General features: G+C 38.9%; 1 protein-coding gene and 1 long non-coding RNA gene across 2 annotated transcripts in view; one reads left to right on the forward strand and one right to left on the reverse strand.

The window, feature by feature from the left end:
- The window catches only part of LOC148077434 (uncharacterized), a 35905-nt gene extending 28219 nt beyond the window's left edge, over positions 1-7686 (reverse strand). Inside the window, exon 1 of the long non-coding RNA XR_015711464.1 lies at positions 7567-7686. This is a non-coding gene — a long non-coding RNA (uncharacterized LOC148077434). The remainder of the gene's footprint in view (positions 1-7566) is intronic.
- svild (supervillin d) overlaps positions 1-9180 on the forward strand; it is a 42609-nt gene extending 33429 nt beyond the window's left edge. The window contains exons 14-29 of the mRNA XM_087794095.1: positions 935-1096; positions 1236-1372; positions 2344-2491; positions 2628-2773; positions 3384-3559; positions 3747-3882; positions 4975-5275; positions 5366-5520; positions 5902-6004; positions 6609-6816; positions 6878-7011; positions 7089-7244; positions 7360-7503; positions 7575-7684; positions 8408-8563; positions 8629-9180. Of these exons, the coding sequence (XP_087650221.1) occupies positions 935-1096; positions 1236-1372; positions 2344-2491; positions 2628-2773; positions 3384-3559; positions 3747-3882; positions 4975-5275; positions 5366-5520; positions 5902-6004; positions 6609-6816; positions 6878-7011; positions 7089-7244; positions 7360-7503; positions 7575-7684; positions 8408-8563; positions 8629-8715 (2459 nt within the window). The 3' untranslated portion in view covers positions 8716-9180. The remainder of the gene's footprint in view (positions 1-934; positions 1097-1235; positions 1373-2343; positions 2492-2627; positions 2774-3383; positions 3560-3746; positions 3883-4974; positions 5276-5365; positions 5521-5901; positions 6005-6608; positions 6817-6877; positions 7012-7088; positions 7245-7359; positions 7504-7574; positions 7685-8407; positions 8564-8628) is intronic.
- The last annotated feature ends 13263 nt before the right edge of the window (positions 9181-22443 follow it).

The following is a 22443-nucleotide window of genomic DNA, read 5'->3' on the forward strand; positions in this document are numbered from 1 at the left end:
CCTCTATTTCTACCGTCGCTGCTGAACTTGACATATACTTGTGGGGTAGATGTTCTTCAAAACGTTGTTGGCCAACTGTTTTGAATTCGGTTTAGAATGTTGCTCGAACTCCAATGCTGAGCTGTGTTAATGTGAGATCGATGTTTGATTGACATATCAATTTCCAATTATTTTAAAAGGCTGTTTTAAATCATTGGACAGTGTTTTCACTTTACTTTACCTCCCACTGATGACAAAAATCCTTTATTTTTGTGTTAAAACGGTCAATTAATTGGCTAAAATCGATGTGTGACAGCAATTTTAAGCAATAAAGTCTAAGTATCTCCGCTTTAATCATCAGGCCTCTAACGTATGACTCACAGGGGAGCTTTGGCTTTGTCTTTTTCTTTCTCATATTTGACCTCTGGGTTACTTTCCCTGCTTGTAAGAGCCCCTCGATACACGAGGGAGCCTCACAGTGCAGTTCCCTTCACAGATAAACAGAACAAGCAGGGATGCGCATGTGTTTGAAAGACAAAGGTTTATTTCAGCGCGGCTATAAAAACAGTGGATGTTGTTCAACTGCTCTTGGCTTATTCCCCCGTGTGCATCAGGGAAAAACTAAATGCATTAAGTGATACCAGACCCGTTTCCTTATCGTTCCCATATGGAGAGCATTTTATCAATTTGTGCCTAAAGCTTGCACAATGTTGAATGTGTCTGATATATTTAGACATGTAATTGCCAGATTTGTTTGCCAAGATTCTACAGTCTGACACTATATATACATGTATATATATATATATATATATATATATATATATATATATATACGTTACACTTCCTATGTAGAGAATACATTACGTTGTACATCTGCACGGTCTGGGATCAATCTATAGAACACAAAACCACTTTCTGAAAGTAATGTCTGACCTTCTGCTGTTTGTCAAAACAGTGGCCAAACACTCCAAACACAACCTGGCAGACGTGGCCTTGGCGGGTCTCGCCAGCAAGGAGAACTTTCGAAAGGTCAGCCTGCGAAGTGTGAAGTCGACTGATGTTGTCACCAACAACAGCGCTCTGCCGTTCAAGAAGCTCATGCTGATCCGGGTCAAAGGTCCGAACCACCATTGGATGTTTTTCCATAAATATTTGTATATGTGTGTTTCTAGATGAGCTTGTATGGTTTGCGTGTTGAGTCGGATCAAGCTTGAATAAAAAGAAGTGGGTCAATTGTGTGTTTTTTATCACTGCAGGGCGAAGGCATGTCCAGGTTCGTCTCATGGATCCGACAGCCAAGTCTCTCAACAGTGGAGACTGCTTCCTCCTGATAACTCCAAAACACTGCTTCATGTGGAGCGGAGAGTTTGCTAATGTCATCGAGAAAGCAAAGGTAAAAAAACATTTTAAGTATCATTTTTAATGCGACTCATGTGTTTAAGCAGCAAAACCAAAGATTGAAAATATTATTTCTGGCTCCCCTCAGTGTCAGAACAATCTAAGTGCAATGTTGTAGAAGCTCTGTTGCACAGTTGCCAAATTCCTCATGTGCATTTGTTTGAAAAACAAGATAAAGGTTCTTATTGCGTCATTTTCTGGTTTTAAGTTGAAAAAGTCTCTCAGTATTTCATATTAAAAGACTGTCTCTGACCCACTGGTGGTCACATGACTCTCTTCGCATCGGGTCGTGCAAACAAAGTTCCTTAGTGCAGATCATCTTTAAAATAATAACTAGGGTTCTATTACTACATATGTCATGATCGTTCACCTTGACCCAGACACTGCGCAAAGGCAAAAAAAAAAAAGTTCTTCCTCTCAAATTCTATTGGTATATGAACAGCAATCTGTGGATCACGGTTCATGATAACTCTCATGAATAATTTGACGTTGTCATTGAACTCTGTATAATAAAATGATCATTATTTTCACTAGCACTTCTATATTGAATTATTCCTCAGACTTGACCCCCAAACTCTCCACATATCAATGTTGCGTCCTGCCTAACAAAACAGTGTGACTCATGATCCACCTCCACGTTTGTCTCCGAGCATCTGCTGCTGGGTTTAGACACCTCCAGAGGTCGACTTTAGTCCATGTCTCAACTGGTCAGGAATGTTTTGGCAGGATTCTTCACAGTATTAGGCAAGAATCTCATAGTGACTCATGGAGCCATCAATATCGTTCTCCTCATTTGAGGTAATTAATGTATCCTCTGCTCTACCTTTCCTTGGAAGATATATCAGATCTTTCCTCAGTCAACGTTTTAGGAATGTAAATGAATTTATTAAGGTCAGATGTTATTTTTATCTTTTTACCTGCAAAGATCAGAATAGACTAAAAACAACTTGTGCCGTGTGTCATCAGGCGTCAGAAATGGCACAGTTCGTCCAGGCCAAGCGGGACCTCGGCTGCAAGGCCACTCAAGTGACGGTCCTGGAGGAGGGCATCAACACGGACAGCCGGTGGGCCAAAGAGTTCTGGGATCTCCTCGGAGGAAAAACTCCGTACAGAGGTCCGAACACTCCTTCATGCTTCTAACTTGGCGTCGCCGCCACCCTCTGATCCTGGGGAGCTTAGAGGCAGAAACTGTCTCATCCCCCCCCTTTTAATCTGCACATATGTTGACTTGTTGTGTGTGTGTGTGACAGGGGCGGGGGAGCCCGACGAGGACGAGCTGTACGAGAGCGGGGTGGTCGACTCCAACGGTGTGTACAGGCTGGAGGGCGACAAACTTGTGCCGCACGAAGACGCCTGGGCTTCTATTCCCAGTGTAACCTTGCTCGACTCCAAAGAGGTATCGAGCCACAGTTTTGCCTTTTTTTATTTTTTATTATTCAATCATTTTTATTGATTTTACATATATTTTTGCAAAGACAAAATTATTAGACACAAAAACACATTAACTTAATCAAGAAAAATAAACTAAATAAAAGAAAATATAATAAAAAGACATTAAAAATAATAAAAAATTCCATGTTTATTTTATTTAGAAGTAGTTAACTGTGCACCCTATTGTTTAACTAAATGTAGTAAAGGTTTCCACATTTCTTCAAACTACTCCATTAATAAAATCACATAGTTTTTTTTCAAGTGCAACACAACATGTAATTTTTTTTATCCATAGATTTTTTTAGGGATACATCAATTTTTTTTCTCCAGATTATGGCAAACATCCTGCTGGCCTGTAGGATTCCAAACTCTATAAATGTTGATTTATTTGGGCAGACAACAGAGTATTTTGGGCAGATCCTCAGTATAAAGGGTTCTGCATGGTGAGGTACAGCTTTAACAACTTAAGCAGGGGAAAAAAAAAAAGCTCACGGAAAATAAATACAAACCAATAAAACGCTTTCAGCTGTGCTACCAGTGTTCCGACTATAATAACCTGCGTTTTGTCTCTCCAGGTTTTGGTGTTTGATTTCGGAAGCGAGGTGTACGTGTGGCATGGGAAGGACGTGTCTTTGGGTGACAGAAAAGTTGCGGTGAAGTTGGGCAAACAGCTGTTCAGCGGAAGCTATGACTACACAAACTACAGCGTTAACCCTTTAGATGCTTCCTGCACCAACGAGGACGTGCCTGCGTGAGTGCTCACTCAACCTGGTGCAGATTTATAAACTGTTAAACCTAGTTATATGTAAATTAGACTAAATCTTCTCCGAAAAATGAAACCTTGATGAATACGTCCATCTAGTGGTAGAAGCTGGTTACTGCAGCCTCGTTTGGCACTATTAAGTGATGTGACAGGTTTTTTCTTTGTAACCATTCAGGCAGGGGGAGAGCCGCCCGAGTTGGGCGTTATTTGGTCGACTGTCCGAGCACAATGAGACGGCGCTGTTCAGAGAGAAGTTTCTTGACTGGGCTGAGAGAAAGAAAGAAGAAGCTGCAGCTTTCGAGGAGATCAAGGTATAATCGCAAAAAACTTGCTTTTTATTAATGTCAACTTTTTAAGTCGTGAATTGTTTGAGTTTGTTCTGTTTGTTCTTTACTTAGAGCCAAGAAAGTCATTATTTGAACATCTAGATTAGCAGGCTCCCAGTTTAAAATGTATTTAATCAACTCTTATTGAATATATTTCTATGAATAAAGATTCATGGAATATTTACAACCAAAGAAAAAGTTAATCTTGGATCTGTTCATGTCTGCATTCATTTGGGACTCCTGTGTTGGTTTAACTTTAACCAGGTTTGCCACAGATTAAAAAATAAATATTTAATTAATTAATCCAAAAATAAGACCTCGTTTGTCATTAAAATGTCTTGATCTGTTAACATTTAAAAAAAAAAAAAAAAATCCAGCATGACTTGCAATGGATGAACTAAGAAACACCGGATGTACCTCATTTTATGACAACACGATACATGTAGCAACTCTGTAAACAGATTTTTACTTTAAGCAACATTGAAGGGTGTACCTTCGGTTGATTGTGAAATTGGTCTTAAATTGAATTTAAAAAATGTATCAAATAAGTTTTGAATTTAACTTGCCTCGAGCTGCAAGAACCCTATTTATTAAAATTTATATCGGCTATAAATCACATTCTCAATTACTGGTTAACGTTTTCTTGAAGTTATATTTTAGCAACTGAAGTATCTAAAACGACTAGATGTTGCATTTGTACCTGGTCTCTGATACAGCAGTGGCTCCCGAAGTGGTTGTTGCGCCCCCGTGAGGGGACTTGGTTTAATGACAAGTAGGGCTCGAAAAGTTTGGTGAGGAAAAATATTGCAAAACACGATAAAAACATTATGAGATCCTCATATTTGACATGTTAAAATGATGCGATGAACTGTGGTTTATTTTTATTTTTTTTTTCTTATTTGAAAGGTGTCTTTGAACGTAGCACGGTTGTTTCTCTCCTTTTTATACAAACTGTTACGTCAAATACACAAACACACTCACTCACACACTAGTAAAAATATTTTAAAAAACATATTAAACTGATGTTTTTGTTCTCCAAGTATACAATCAATGTAACTCCATGTGTTGCTCACTCAGAGTCCAGTTCACACCAGCGTTCGATCTCCCCTGGAGTTGGAGCTGCAGCCGTGCGACGCCAAAGCTCTGCTGGACAACGAGCCTGACCCTGTGAAGACGGTTCTGGAGGGAGTGAACGTCCATCGGGGACACGGTGTGGTGAGGACGGAAGACGGGAGGCAGGCCGAGCTGGCGACGGTGGCCGTAGACGCCTGGCATATCAAGGAGCACGGCGAGGAGGAGGAGCCTCCCGAGAGGCTGGGTCAGCTGCACGAGGGCGACGCTTACATCGTCAGATGGAAATACTCCATCACCACTCTCGGTGAGTCGCCCTGGGAGATCTGGCTCCAAAAGAAGTGGCACGACGATGGAGTTTATCTCTGAGTGTGATCGTCCTGTTCTGACCCGTCAGTGGGGCGGAGGCAGAAACCCGGAGAGCTGAGTGCTGCCGCTTCTGGGCGAGAGAGGACGGCGTGTTTCTTCTGGCAGGGCCGTCACTCCAGCGTCAGCGAGAAAGGAACGTCGGCCCTGATGACTGTCGAGCTCGGCAACTTCAGGGGCGCTCAGGTAACTCATTTCTGCTGTGTCAGCGTGTTTTTTTTCGTTAGTTTCTTCTCCACTTTTAAAGATAATAATAATTTAATACAATTTAGATGCAATAAATAAATGAATTGTTACCTCTTTTTTTTTTTGCTTCCTCTTCTGTGAATATATTAAACTCATCCCAAAACTTTTGAAGCATATAAACTTAATTAACAGTTTTTTTTATGAAAACATTTATCAAGTAAGTAAAATCAATGAATATATGAACATTTCAACTAGTAGTTGAACTAAGTGACCACTAGGGAGCAGCAAAGCAAACGCATCAAGAAATAGTTAAACGAGTTTGTTGTTTTATCATTTCAGTGTTGAGTTTATAACCTATTATTTTAAATGCGTTTTGTCCAGGTGTTGGTGAGTCAAGGCAAAGAGCCTCCGTGCTTCCTGCAGCTGTTCCAGGGAGGTTTGATCATCCATAAAGGCAGCAGAGAGGACAGAGTTGAACCCACAGGTGCACCCAAAACACTTTTTACTAGAAACATTCACCTCAAGAAAACTGAAACTTTTTTACGTGTTTGATTCTTAATATTAAGGAAATGTTGCCTAAATAAAAATGTATCTTGACGAGCAACTTAAACTTAGAAATTAAATAGATTTTTGAATTTCTTTAGGGTCCATAATATATACTATGTATGTGTTTGTATTGAGGGGCCTTCAAGCCAATAGAAGAAAGGAAACCTTTAAGATAAAACATATTTAACTATGCCATGAAATTTGAGGCTAAATGTTTTTATTTAAAAATGTAATATAAATATGACAAAAGCCATGTTTTTATACATATATATATATATAATGTATGTTTTTTTTTATTTACACCAAAATGATTTTGAGGAAAAAATGAATACTCGCACAATCAAAAAAAATAAAACATGTAAAGGTGTTTTTATGGTAAATAAACTGTGCATTAATACTATGATCTCAATAAATACAATCATAATGTGTCCACATGTGGTCCAAGTGTTTGAGATGAAGACCGATAACTCGTCCATTTTTGTTCTTAAAACCCAGAAATAATAAGAAAATTCCTTGTTTCAAGCGTTTCATCTCCCCTGCAGGAGGCTGGAGGTTGTTCTGTGTCCGTGGCGAGGAGCCGGCCGAGGCGACGCTGGTGGAGGTGAACTGCTCGTGCGCCAGCCTGCGTTCTCGGACGGTCATGCTGCTCCTCAGCGCGTCAGAAGGTCGTCTCTTCATGTGGCAGGGATGCAAGTCGCACCCCAGCGCCAGACAAGTGGCCAAGAGAGCCCTGGAGCGACTGACCGACAGGTGAGTCTCAGGAGTCCCAGGAGACGACGTGACTTAAGAGGACGTCTGCGTTCAATGAAAGGTTACCCTCCGAGCTGGGCCTCAGCAGCTCCAGCAGACTGAAGGTGGAGGAGATAGAAGAAGGATCGGAGCCTGCAGAGTTCAAACAAGCCATCGGCATGAAGGACCGGAAAGCGTACGACTGCATGTTGCAGGGTGAGTCCGCCTTGAACCGGTCGGTCGAGCGTGAGCCCGTCTGTGAGCACCAGGATGTTTGTGTGTCTCACCTTCAGATCCAGGGAAGTACAACTACACCCCGAGACTCTTCCGGCTCAGTGCCAGCTCTGGTGTGTTCGAAGGAGAGGAGCGACTGTTTCCTGCCCGGGTCACCGAGGGCGTCATGGCCATGCCTTTCCTGCAGGAGAACCTGTACTCGGCGCAGCAACCAGGTGACGACAACGCACACACACACACACACACTATTGTATATGTTCATTATAGTGTCCAGTATACAATCATTGGACAACTATCCTTTAAAACACTGACCTGGAGTTGAACCCTCAGCCTTGTACCTGCTGGACAACCGTATGGAGGTGTACCTGTGGCAGGGCTGGACGCCCGACGACTCCCAGTGCACCGGCTCCGCAAAGATGCGCTGGGACAGCGAGAGGAAGTGCGCCATGGAGACGGTGCTGCATTACTGCAAAGGTCACAAAGACTCCCTCGTCATTCCTGCGAGGATCAAACGAGTATTTAATGATTGATTCTTACCTTTTCAGAGAAGAACCCTCGTCGCCCCCCGCAGGCCTACCTGGTCCTGGCAGGCTGTGAACCGCTGACCTTCACCAACATCTTCCCGTACTGGGAGAAGGACGCCACCATACCGAAGGTTCAACCTTTCACTTATGAACGCTTTATTACCTCCATATGATGGTACAGGTTACAGATAAGATTACAGATAAATCTCTCCTCCGGGACCAAAAGCGACACAACTATAAAATATTATATATTATTAATTATATGTAATATAAATGTGTGATTATAAACATTAAATAAAAGTGACATTAAATACCAGTAAATCTAAAATTAACATATTTATTTAACGAACAAAATTAAATGTAAAAAAAAATACTGAACATCATTAAATATATAAACATACATAATTAAATATATAAACATACACATGTAAGTAAATAGTTGAATATATAAATAGGTTATTAATACATTTATATACAAATGAATTGATTGAAACTTTATTTCATATTGTTTTTTTAATATATTTTCTGAACTGCAGCGCTTAATGAAATTTAATGTCACATTTATATATTTGAATACATTTATATTTTCATTAATGATGTATTTCTATAGTAGAAAAACCCGTCTGGTATCATTAAGAAACCGGTTTTAAAGTGACAACTTAATTGAATTTAGTGTATATTTCACCTCAACATTTGAGTATTAAATGTGTACTTTAAGTCCTCATTAGTTGAGTATAAATAGAATCTTAACTATACAATGATTTCCAGTCTTTACATTTACCCTTAAAAGTATTAAATTCACGTTGAGCAACCTGGAGTGAATATTTGCTCACGTTGATTTGAAATGTGTTCAGACTGAAAGCAACAAAAACAAGGTGATGCTGGTGAAGGAAGTTCTGTCCAAACTCAGCAAACTGCAATATTCCCTCGAGGAGCTCAGCAAGTCCCCGCTGCCGGACGGAGTGGACCCTCTACGTCTGGAGGAGTATCTCTCTGACCAGGACTTCAAGGTAGCGGCTCCTCAAAGTCTTGCTCTTCTTGTCGTGTCATTAAAAGTGTGATGTTTTTTTTTCAGAATCTGTTCGAGCGAACTCGTGTCGAGTTCAACGCCCTGCCCAACTGGAAGCAACAGAATCTAAAGAAAGCCAAGGGTCTCTTTTAAACCTGTTGTTTTACCTTCTTGTCGTCGTTGCCAACTATCATGTGCAATCGTTTATTCATGTTGGCATCAGATCTGTATGTACTAACAAAGAATGTCTTTTATCGTTTACTCCATCGTTTCTTTTGGGAAGAAAAAACCAACCAAACTTTGGATTGAAATCCATTTTGAAATGTCGACTGCATGTTGGTGAGTTTGAGGAAAAGCCGAACAAATCAAAGCGAAGAGAACAAACTGTAATCTCTGTCAGTTTGATGACAAAGAGTCTGTTCTCCACACGTGTGTACAAAGCTTTTATGATCAATACTGTAATTATTGTGTTTTTTTTATCTTTGTGTATCGGCCGCTGTGACAAACTCATGCTGCCAAAACTCTGCAGAATTGATGATTTGCTGCGTCAGTGCTTGTTTGTTATTATTTCGACAGCTGCCAACTGAAAAACTGGCCGTTCGGGACCAAAAATGAAAATGTGAGCGACACTAGTGTTGAACATGTAGCCGCGGAAAGTGTTTCCAAGTGTATTGTTTTTAAAGTGTTACATTGAAAACTACTTTCTTCTAATGTTGCATGTTGTTTTAAAAAAAAAAAAGTTTAAAAAAACTTATTTGCAATATGATCACTATTAAGGGGGATGTTTTGCATTATAAATATAGTAGAAAAGTTTTTTATTCCTGGCACATAAATAAGATTAATGATGGTGGAGGAAGTAATACTTGTGCTCAGTATTCATATTTAATAAACCCTGTTTTTAACTAACTCTTTCATATACTGTAGCTTTTTTTTTTTTTTTTCTACAAAATAACCTTGGTCGTCTTAAAGTCATGTTCATGCACCCATACATGAATTCTTATGCCTTTCAATATAATCTAATATATATATAAAATTATTTCAATGTAGATCCACTCGTCTGCCTGTGACGTCACGTAACAGAGTGAAAACCCCAGGGTTATCTAATCATAACTGCAAGTTCTACGAATGGTGCACTAAACAAGAATAATATGTTCTACATCATGGTTCCATCCTATCTAGCCGAGTTTCGGTATTAGTTAATCCTCAAGGAATCTGTCGATAGTGAAGCTGTGTTAGAGGATTCCTCACCATTCGTAGAACCTAAATTCATGATTAGAAATCAGAGGTTTCATGGTGCTACGCCCTCTTACAAAGCTCAAGGATTAACCAATAGCGGAGCTCGGTTAGAGGGCGTAGCACCATGAGGTAGAATATATTCTTGTTTAGTCTTGGTTCCACCAGTTTGGCTTTATTATATCTATGATATTTTATTACGTATTATACAAACAACAGTGAGCTTGTGGGGTCATTGGAAAACATTTTGGAACTGAATGACAAGTGTCTTGTCCATGTTTCAAAGATTAAATATGTAAAAAATAATAATAAATGAGATCCTATAGAAATGAGTTGCTGCGAAATTAAACTGCTTCCTTGTTTTGGTCATCTCGCTTCTTGATTGGCTACATTAGGTTTTACAATTAAAATCGATGGTCGTCGTTAGTTTTTAATGTCGTATAAACTGAACACATTTGCCGTATATAGTTGTTGACCTAGATAATCGAATTTCCAGTATTTAATTTTATAATATGTACTTAATTTTCTACTCTTGTTAACTTAAAAAAAAAGATCAACAAACATGTGTTGCATGTAACAACTGCACATAAGTAAAAATAAATATATATAAAGTTGTAGTTAATGGAGTAAGAGTTGGTAGAAAAGCACATGGACACCTTTAATTAAGACTGTTATAGGACAATATGATAACAAGGCATTTTCTAACAACTGTTCAATGATTTGACTCAATCATTCTATAAAAACAGTAAAATACTTTCTTAATTCTGCACAAATACTAATTGCAGTGCAGATACTAAGCACAAGGGGGCGACATCCGTCCAATTTACCTTTAAAGCGGAGTTATCGGGTCATAAATGCAGCTTGTAATGGATTCTTGACGATGTAAAAGTAAGCAGAAACATTATAACTGTATAATAAAAAAGGTCATAACCCTCCATGAGCACCGGATGATGATGGTTCACAGGGCTGGGTCTAGGCAGGGGCAAGAGGGGGCCTGGCCCCCTCAAATAAATGTTGTGCCCCCTCAAACTTACATGTAAGCAAGTAAGTAACAGCACAATGCCCCCTCAAGATTTGTGGCTGCCCCCTCATACATGCCTGTCTAGACCCGGCCCTGATGGTTCATCTCTATGGATGACAGTCAGACTGAATATAACATTTATTGTCCATCAACACTCTTAGGAATGATCTGTGGCTCAGGTGACCAAACATGATTTTGACAGCAGTGACGTCATACAGATGAAACCAACCGGATGATGAAAAGGCTTTTGATCAGGACCCAGATACTGACTGAGGAGGATCCTCAAGAGTCCAAACATTTGTGGAATATTTCATGAAGTGAACTAAAAACACGAGCTCGTGCCTCCTTCACACGTGACACTTATGAGATGATCCTCAAGGTTGTTAAACATCAGAAACAAAACACTCTTGTTCTGTCTCCAGAGCTCAGAGAACAAAGGTGCAACATTTGAGCTGAAGACAAAGATTCTGAGCCTCTTCATTGTCAGTGAATTATAACTGTGGCTTCATATTCCAAAGAGCTTGAAACTTTAACATTGGTCGTTCAGACAAAGTTACGAAGCGAAGGCCATCGTCTTTGGACCTCATAATCCATGCGTTGGTGTCTTCTCGTTTAGACATCTGTAACAGTTTATTTTCGTGTCTAAAAAGAAGGAGCTGTCTCACCTGCAGTTAATACAAAACTCTGCAGCGAGAATTCTTCCCTGCTCTAGTAGAATAACTTACATTTCCCTGATACTTAAATCTCTTCATTGGCTGCCAGTTTCTTTCAGGATCAATTATAAAATTATGGTTCTTACTTTCAGAGCTATTCATGGTCAGGCTCCTCCTTACATCAGTGATCTGATCCAGCCTTACACCCCAGCTCGGGCTCTGAGGTCTGTGGATCAGAATCTACTGATGGTTCCTCGCACACTGTTCAGGACCAGAAGAGAGAAATCCTTCCAGTCTGTTGCTCCTAAGCTTTATCTTTTATATTTACGATCTTCCTCTCTCTGTGTGTTTGATTGATCTACTGACTCCTTCAAGAAACATTTTTATTTGTTCAGGCTTTTCCTTGATTTTCTGGAACTCATGTGTTGTTCTTACTATTATCTTGACCTTTAAAGTATATATTTTATTGAGTATTGTTTTGAATGTTTAAGCGCTTTGTGACCCTGGTCTGGTAAAGCGCTCTATAAATACAAATTACTTACTTACTTACTAACCCTGGTCTAGAAAGGCGCTTTACGAATAATTATTACTTACTTACTATTTAAAGACTGAAAAAATTAAACAATCATGAGCGAAAACATTGAATATAAAGATATATATTGTAATCAATCTTAGTCCAGATTAAAGGTGGAATCCTTCTTTCTATGGAGGACTTCAACTATCCAGGACCAATGAAAAGATTGCACTGGTGCAGTGAAGTCCTTCATGAAGAGCTGAGCCAAAAGAAAAGCTGTCAATTTACCCGCCAATATCTTCCTACTCTCACCTATGATCCCAAACTTTGAGAAGAGCAGGTTCGTACTTAGTTTTCTCCTCAGAGTATCTAGACTCTTCTTGAGAACCAGTGCCACGTGAGGCATTTAGCTTTCCTTGATACTATTGGCAGAAAACAACTGCTGAAAATTTATAAAAAATCCTCAACTTTTACAGTGTAGTTCCGCACTTTGATTCATTTTTTTAATATGTATTATGTGATTTCAGGGACTTGTGGCCGTTTATCTGTTGGTCTGTTGATGCAAACTTGATAAAAAATGTTGCCACATATTTTCAGATGAAGGCGAGAATTTTATTAGGAGCTGTTGGTCTATTTTGTGCTAACTAGCTAGTTGGCTAAGTACAAGCAACTTGATAACGGTCGCAAGGTTGACACAGAATAACTTTAGAATCCAAAGGAGAAGGCAGTGAAAAATGGTCAAAAAATATATCAAACCAAATTCAATTCTTCACTCTCCTTCAAAAATTGAATGACCTCAAGACGTCGTCTATTCACACGGTTTGTTTTATTCTCTTCGATCCTCTTCATCAGCCGGAGCTTCTTCCTCCGCAGGTGTGTCCTTCAAAGCTGTGGTGACGCCAGAGCATCCGTGCACGTTGAGAAGCTCTGAAGCTACACGTTGAGAAGCTCTGAAGCGACACGTTGAGAAGCTCTGAAGCGACACGTGTGAAGACCGAGGCCTTGAAAGACTAAATCAACTCTTGCTGCAGTGAAACGCTGTCGAGACAAAAACCCAGCCGACCTTGATGGTGTGTTAGTGTTGGAATATATGTGTGTGTTCCTGAATCAAAGTCAGGTGATAATACTGATGATCACTTTCCCTCTCTGGCGTTGGTCCCGGACCCCCTCGGCTCTGCTTCACGGCCTCTCGGTACATTTTTTTTCGCTGATGCTGCAGAAAACGCCTCGGTGGAATTTAAGCTCTATTTAGTGGAGCTGTTAGGAAAAAAACTTGATACTGCGATACATCATGTTATTTATCACGGTACTATCAATATATAACCTTTATCAAGGGTTTTTTCTAACATAATAAAAAAAATATATATATATAACAAAAGCTTTGAAATAACATGTTTCTTTTATGGTTTATATTTTAAAAATGTGTTAAATAAATATCTTTATTTACAATTAACATGCAAATATTACAGAAATATATTGCCATATTATTTCCACGACACAGTATGATAACTACTGTTATTGTTATAACTATCTGTTACAGTATGATAACCAAGGTTGACGGCACTGTATCAGTTTTATTTTTTCTTTAAATAGAAATTTTGTGGTTTTTTAACCCTTGCAGGAGAACAAATGTGTTTTTGGTATCCCTTGTGTTGTCTCTGGGACACTAAGATAACACAAGGGTTAAACCATGTTTTTTTTATAGTTCTTTTACATTTCAATAAAGTGTGTTTGAAATCAAATAATTTAGGTTTTTTTTTTAATTACAATTAACAAACAAATATTCGTAGCGTTAGTTTATTTTTTTGTTGCGATTTAACTCCTGAGCACTAGGTGGCAGCAGTCCCTATGCCCCAGCTAATGGAACAATTAAATCCAGCGAGATCCTGGCAAGGACTGAGGATGAGAGGATACAGTCGACTCCAGCAGCTTTTAAAGCTGATGTTTGGAAGTATTTTGGTTTCAAAACTAATGAAAGCAGTTAAGACTTCGTCAAGAGTCATGTGGTCTGTAAATTCTTCAACACCAGAGTCAAGTACTGGACAATACTACAAATATATCCTTGTTACTACAGTATCACAATATATCAGATCATAATCCCTGTATCCGATACATATGTGTATCATAGTATGCATCGCTTGATCGAGCTTCATTCATTTTTAGAATCCACTAGATGGCACTCTCCACTCAATGTTCCATCCATTTAAACCTGACATTATTTTTTTTAAACAAGGGCGCCACCTACTGAGCTCTTAAATCGTGATACTGCTTCATGAAGCGTCTACAGCTCATCATTACTGTTTAGGTCACATGTCACACGGATCGACTCTCACACACTTAATTGACACAATTAAGTGATTAGAGACGCTCAAAGAACTGCATCCATTGAACCATCAAGTGATGATGAAACTAATCCAGCGGTGCATTCAAGTACACTTTGTTATAGAGATGAAGTAGCTTATGATGTTGTCATGTTTATTTATTTCGACAACAAATAGAAGAAGCACCTGATCTTAAATGAAAACACTTTTCTGGAGATTAAATCTTGTTTTACCATAACCACACCCAGTCTGCTGTGATTGGTCAAACATCGATGTTTGTCACCAAACGTCACCAATCTTGGAAGTTGTCACCTACAAGGGATTAGTTGTATAAACTAAGCGGGGTGTGATTACAGCTGGCTGGAGGAGGAGTGAAGCCATTATTAGATCATTATAGACTTTGCTCTTGTAACCTCTCGTTTGCCGTGATTTCAGACGGAGGAGTACTTTCTAAAGTAATACATTCAAAACATGGTCATGATGAGGGTATTACTGCATCCTGGAGAGAAAGACTTCAATATTTGGAACATGTGAGTGAGTCAGGAGTTTTCACATTACAGTAGTTTAAGATAAAAAGCAGCAACACGCCATATAAAAAACATTGGGTGACTGCTTTGTTAAATCTCAGTTGCGCTGTTGCCAAAAACAATATGTACAATTAATGACAAAAAAATAGATTAAGATTAAAAAAGAAAACAAGTCTTTTATGTCAGTTTCTGGATTTATCTGGTTACTTTTTAAAAGTCTCTACATACTATTGTTACTTATTGCTGCTTTAATAATGACATTTTCAAACCTTTCTTTTCTTCCTCTTCTCTGATGTCACCAAATATAATCTAATTTATGTGTTTTCTAAAACACAATGTTCACTAAGAGCCATAATTCCAAGACAAAGAACAGTGATTTCACCCTAAAGTAAACCTTCCGCTGCCCACACTGGTGTCACATGTGACTTTAAATCAGACAAATGGATGCTATTGTTTCCACTCTGTACTAACTACCTGCATAACAAAGGGATTGTTGTTTGAGTCTGTTTTTTTCTCGTTAGACTTTAAGGAAAACGCAGCGTTGACGTGAATCGACGAAACGATAAAAGTGATAATTTAGTTGTTTCCTGACAGAGCACGAAGACACTGTACGCCGCACACATAAACAACTCCAGTGACACAACCTCGTCTCTATCGACCGCCACATCGCTTCCTCCAGATGTGGGAGGAAACCGCGGATGACAGATTGATTGAAAGATCTGTCTCGATCCCACATCCATCATTCAGAGCCATTTATCCTCCTCTCCACGTTCAGGAAAACTGACCAACAGCGGAACGAGATGAAGCTCCTCTTTTCTGCCAAGCTGGAATTTAAACTTGAAATCTTCTAGTTTTCCTTCGTTTCTTCTCCTCCAGGATAATATCGGCATCTTCTTTCTTTCAGGATAATGACGTGTTCAGCGTTTTGTTTGGTGGATCAGATTTACGATCATATCTGACCTGAAATGTTTTAAGTAAACATAATAAATAAGTGAACATAAAGGCCACTCGATTCATTTGTTAAATAGAAAAGCAAATTGAAAATGAACCATTTTTTAATACATTTCTACAAATGAGTGGATTTGAATATGCAGCAATGAATTCAACTTTTTCAAACTGCAGAAAAGTCACGACTTGTTGTTTGTCCGAATGTAGAACTGTTTCAAAACGATTTGTTTTTTCGCTTTTTAGTTGTTTTTACCAAGACTATCCAATTTATTTTTCCTATCTTCAGAAAAAACAATCCACTAGCACTGTGAACACTGTGAAAATACTGAAATTTGGTTTCCAATCAAATACAGGTGCAAAACTCAGATAACACAATGGATTCCGAAAAACACATTTGTTTTTGGACGTTCGGGTCATCTTGATCCTGAGATAACACAATGGATACCAAAAACACGTTTGTTTTTCAAAGTTCAGGTCATCTTGAACCTGAGATAACACAAGGGATAGCACAAACACATTTGTTTTTGGACGTTTGGGGCATCTTGACCCTGAGATAACACAATGGATTCCATTAAACACATTTTTGTTTTTGGACGTTCGGGTCATCTTGACCCTTAGATAAAACAATGGATACCACAAACACGTTTGTTTTTGGAAGTTCGGGTCATCTTGACCCTGAGATAACACAAGGGATACCACAAACACATTTGTTTTGGGAAGTTCGGGTCATCTTGACCCTTAGATAACACAATGGATACCACAAACATGTTTGTTTTTGGACGTTCGGGTCATCTTGACCCTGAGATAACACAAGGGATACCACAAACACATTTGTTTTGGGACGTTCGGGTCATCTTGACCCTGAGATAACACAAGGGATACCACAAACACATTTTTTTTGGGACGTTCGGGTCATCTTGACCCTTAGATAACACAATGGATACCACAAACACATTTGTTTTGGGACGTTCGGGTCATCTTGACCCTTAGATAACACAATGGATACCACAAACACGTTTGTTTTTGGAAGTTCGGGTCATCTTGACCCTGAAATAACACAATGGATTCCAAAAAACACATTTGTTTTGGGACGTTCGGGTCATCTTGACCCTTAGATAACACAATGGATACCACAAACACGTTTGTTTTTGGAAGTTCGGGTCATCTTGACCCTGAGATAACACAAGGGATACCCACACAACACATTTGTATTATGGTCATTGTTATTGTTTTGTATTCGTATAACTAACCAGTTATTAGAATATATAAATAAAGAACACCATCTATGCTCCCATCATGCACTGCAACAGTGATAAACATACACAAACATCACAACACAAACCACACAATCTCTTCTATGGTCTCATGTTACTGTAAAAGTTTTGTCTGAGTTGAAGCGGCTGCTGAGGCGCCGTTAATTGGAACATCCACAGGAAGATATCCTGCTCGGATCTCGTTGAGTCAGCGATTCCGGAAAGTTCTTGTGAGTCGCGAACAAGACAACAAGCCGTTCGTTCATGAATCATTGAAACAGTGAGACTTGAGAAACAAACACTTAAAAGAGCTCAGCGCTGGTAACGTCTCCGTGTCGGGAAGACGGTCAGAGGAGAATTTAACGACAAACTGTGTCGCGTATGAAGTTGGATTTCTGCAATTAAACCCTGGAGTGACGCCTGTTGGATGAAGAGACGACAGCCTTGTAATTGGACCGTCATCTCTGATGTTTGAGCTCGTTTCATCCACTGATCTTCTCCTTGTGCTCGGCATATAATCCCTCCTGAACCGCCGCGTTCCTCCGCACACCGTGGCGTGGACTGACCTTCTCCGGGTCCTCGGATCAGAACCAGGGACACGATGAGGGTCTCACTATAAAAGTGAGGTCCATTTAAATGCAAAGTTGTCGTCTCCTCCTTCGCGAGTCTTTTATATCTCTTTTATCTTCCACCATTCATTCCAGGACATCTTCTCAAATGGATCTATAGATCGGCTCTGATGGCGGGCATTGATTTTCTTCCTCCTCCTCCCTTCTTTCTTCCACTTCTACCCTCAACGCTAAACTGAAAGCGAGCAGATCGGAGTGTGCAGGTTGGAAGGATGAGTAATGGCGTCGCTGTCGCGTCTGTTGGATGAGTTGTCAGCCAGCTGCCGCTGCTTAACCTCTAATGTTCATTAATTCATACCGGGAGTTTGTTTTCCAGACGGAAGAAGACGCTTCCTGGAGCCGGCGGGGGTTGCGTGGCAACTCCTCCTGGCAGAGGAAGAGGCCCGACTCCAGGGCGCCATTTTCAACACATATCCAGGGTTTCCTCAAGTCAGGCAGGAAACAAAGTGTAGTGTTGGTTTAAACACACGTTATCACTCTAGAAGGTTGTTTATGGTTTTTAGTGCAGAATTCCTTTAAAATTCTAAATCCTTTTTATACATAATCACCAAAGATACTATATTCGTCCAAATTTTAAATCAATAAATGCAAGAATGCACCTTCTTAACTCAGAGTAGTTGAATTTATTGAGCTATTACAACATTATAGTAGCTTCGGTTGAACAAATATCAAGTGATAAACTAGAAAATGTTCATTTCCAGAAGAAGATACAGTGTGAATACTGAATCTGAATTCAAAGTAGTAGAAGTAGAATTAGTAGTAGAAGTAGAATTAGTACTAGTAGAAGTATAATTAGTAGTTGAACTAGTAAAATTAGTAGTAGAAGTAGAATAACTAGTAGTAGAACAAGCAGTAGTAGAATAATTAACAGTAGAAGTAGAACAAGTAGTAATAGAAAGATAAGTAGTAGTAGAAGTAGTAGAATTAGTAGTAGAGGTTGAATACGTAGCTGTAGAAGTAAAGAAAGTAGTAATAGAAGTAGTAGGATTAGTAGTAGAAGTAGTAGTAGAATAAGTAATAGAATTATAATTAGTTAAAGCAGTAGTAAGGAAGGAAGTAATTTACATTTGTAGACAGTAGGATTAGAAGTCGAATTAGTAGTAAAAGTATAAGTGGAATCAGTAGCCAAATAAGAAGAAGAAGTAGTAGTAGAATTAGTAGTAAAAGTATAAGTGGAATCAGCAGCAAAATAAGAAGTAGAAGTAGTAGTAGAATTAGTAGTAAAAGTATAAGTGGAATCAGTAGCCAAATAAGAAGTAGAAGTAGTAGTAGAATTAGTAGTAAAAGTATAAGTGGAATCAGCAGCAAAATAAGAAGTAGAAGTAGTAGTAGAATTAGTAGTAGAAGTAGTAGTAAATGTAGTAGTGGGATTAGAAGAAGAGGTAGAATAAGTAGTATAAGTAGTAGTAGAATTTGTTGTAGAAGTAGTAATTCCTAGTAAAAGTAGTAGTAGATGAAGTAGTATAAGTATAATAAGTAAAAGGATTCATAGGATTTGTAGTAGAATTAGTAGTAAAAATATAAGTGGAATAAGTAGTAAAAGAACATGTATAAATAGTAGCAAAATGAGTACTAGAAGTAGTAGTATTATTAGTAATAAGAAGACGTAAGTAAGAAGTTTTAGATCTGAGTGGATGAAAGTACCTGAAGGTCAAAGTGGAAGGAGTTGAAACATGGGTTGAAGATTCCCTTCAAGTGAATGGGAATAAAAGGAACAGAAGAATAAGTTGAAGAGATAAAAGAAATATAGAACATTCCCGCATTTTGAAATATTAAATAAATATTGATAGAAGTTTGAATGTTTCAAATGCGATAACATTTTTAGGAGGAGATGCTTTACAAAGTTTAGCTGAGAAGAGCAAAAGTGGATCTCAAAGGTTAGAGATGTCTTCAGCATTCACACAATAATCTGAATCCGAGGCTGCAGCCGCCGCTCTGTCTGAGTTCTTGGCAATAATCGAATGAAGGACATTAAAGATGATTCTAATAATTCAGTTTTTGTGTCCGAACAAACGGTTGGACTCGGATTGTCACAGTGGTCGAGTTTAACAAAAAAGAAAAGATGCATTAATATGTGTCTCACATATCGTTCTTCTATATTCTTCTGCTGCTGAGATCAGCATCAAGAAGAGAAACGTTCCCGTCAGGTTTTATTACGATGATTTTAAATCTTTCTTTATGTATAAATGTTGTTCATTCAATGAGTGTGAGAGAAACTCGACTCTCCTTTTTTTCTAAATGTTTTCACTTTAATTTGTTCGCTGATTAATTAATTTGGTTCGTAAGTTTATGGTGTTGGTTGATAATGATTTTTTTCTCTGGCACTCCATCAGTAAATGATTCCATCAGTTTTCCGTGTAGCTTTCAAAGAACTGATAAATCCTCTCACTTGTTTTTAACTTGCTATGTCATCACAATGTTTAGGTCCGACAACACAACTGTATGTACACAATCATGATTCTTTTGACCTTTTAGCCTCATAATACCACTTTGTATTTATTTATGTATTCATCTGAACTATTTATTTGTATATACAATACAGTCACAAAACCCTGGACTAACTGGACTCAAGTGTATGTTACAACACACAACAGTTTATGAACACAAAAAATGACAATAAGAAACAAAGCATGTGAGGAAATACACAATCAAAAACCAAAGGGCGACAACAGAATCAGACAAAAGACATAACAGATAGAAAAAGAAAGTAAAGAAATAACGCAACTTACATCACAAGCATATGATAGTAAATAAAGAGAATCTCGATGGTCAATAAGTTCAATATGAAGGAACAATTGTGAGTTCAACAACACAAGCACAGGAATATGACACCACGGACTGGAACCTGGAAGCTTAAGCAGCAGCTGCATGACTGATGAGTGCACGTTCTGGCCGGGTTTCATTAACCTGTCTTTTTTCTCTTCTCTCCTTCTCTCTCCATCCCCCTGTTTCTCTTCTCTCTCCCTCCCGGCCGGTCACAGCAGGAGACCGTTCAAACCGAGTCTGGCTCTGCTCGAGGTTTCTGCCTGCTCATAATATGTTTCTCCTCGCCACTGTCGCCCAAAGGGGTTTAACTGCAACATGTTTTTCTCTACTCTTATATAATGTGATTCAAACTGAAGCGTCTTAAAAAATAAACCAGTTATGATTCGATGCTATAAATGAAAACTCACAACAAAATAAAAAGAAACACAAAACAGATCAAGACATAAACATTTCTGCTCATTTTGAGTAGAAAAAGACTGTGAAAGACAACAAAGAAAGGTTGAAACATTCTATAGAATATTCGGTTACACTCTAGAATGAGCAAAATAGATGAACTATTATTAAGCTATTTATTCCATATTTATGTAACGTATTAACCATCATAAAGCACTAACTTACACCTTGTTTATTGTGACTATATTCTACTATAATAGCATGATATTAAGGTGCTCATGGTGAACCTCAATCAATGATCATTAACACCAATAGAGAGGTAATAAAGACAATAGCAGCAGTAATCGTTGTATCAATCTGTCGATATACAAGGATTTCTTCTTAAAAAACCGCTTTCTTTTCAAGTATAGCTAGTATTTCTATTTTCTCCCAAGATACCACTGAAAAAATAGATTCAAAACTCACAGTGTAGCGTTTAGCATTTTGATTATCTCATGTCTGATTTCATATAGTCACCTTAATGTACATGTAATGATGGAGTCTGATGAGCTTCTCCAACACCCTCCATAGACAGGGACGTTATCTCCGGGGTCTGCTTTGACATCGGGAGGATCCCCTGACCCTGGAATCACGGTGAAACATGGGATTCTGAGGTCCAGCGTTGGCTATTGGACCTGAACGAGGTCCCAGACATGTGATTGGAGCGACGCCTCTTCAAGTCCAATTGACACCACAGGCTGTCATTTGGGACAAAGTGAGGTCGTCTAACCTCTGAGTGTGTGTAGAGTCAAGTACACACAGTGTGTCTTTGGGCAGGTGTAAGTTGTAAGTGTAGTTCTTATGTTGAAATGAGCTCTTTAATGGTTTTTCTACGAGTTGGTACGTTTTCGTGTTCTTACCCAATGACCCGCATGGGTTTATTTAAACTCACACAAAGGCGCAAACGCTGTGAAATTGCTTCGCTGGTGGATCTCAGGCACAACCTTGAGAGGAGGATTGAAGCTGAGACGCTCATGAAAGGAGCTGCATTTTACCTCCGCTTTGTCTTTGAATCATACCCTCTGATTCTCCCTCTAATGCCCTTTTATCCCTTTCTTCTGTCTCCACCTCCCTCACTCCATCTGTCCATCAATCCATCTTTTCACTCAGCAACACCGGAGGGACTAACCACGACTCTGAAGACCTCTTGTTCGTCTTCTGGTCCAAAATGGGTTCTTCACGTGTGGAAGATAATTGCCGGCTTCTGTTTTCGCTGCAGACGACAGGATCTCTGCGGTCGTAATTGTGACGGATGTCACGTGTCACAGCATTAGATTCACGCCTAATGACCGACACACCCACGAGGAGGCCGGCAGAGAAAATGTGGCTCACATTTTCAAAGCCAAGACGCCTTAAAACTGGAGAGAACTCTGTGGAAAGTGGGGTCACATTGTGGCCCTTTTGACTGTATATAAGTGGCCCCTCAGGAGGCATAAGTATTTTTAAAAGATGGTATGGAATCTATTCTTTATAACAAACTAGTTTTTGTTCATTTTATGATGACTTTTTATTTTGTATTCATGTTGTTTAAGGATTATGCTTAATTTATTTTATGCTTTTCATGGGTACCTCTTAAAAATAAAT

This window comes from Callionymus lyra, chromosome 6 (genome assembly GCF_982586985.1).
Source record: "Callionymus lyra chromosome 6, fCalLyr1.hap1.1, whole genome shotgun sequence".
NCBI lineage: Eukaryota > Metazoa > Chordata > Actinopteri > Syngnathiformes > Callionymidae > Callionymus > Callionymus lyra.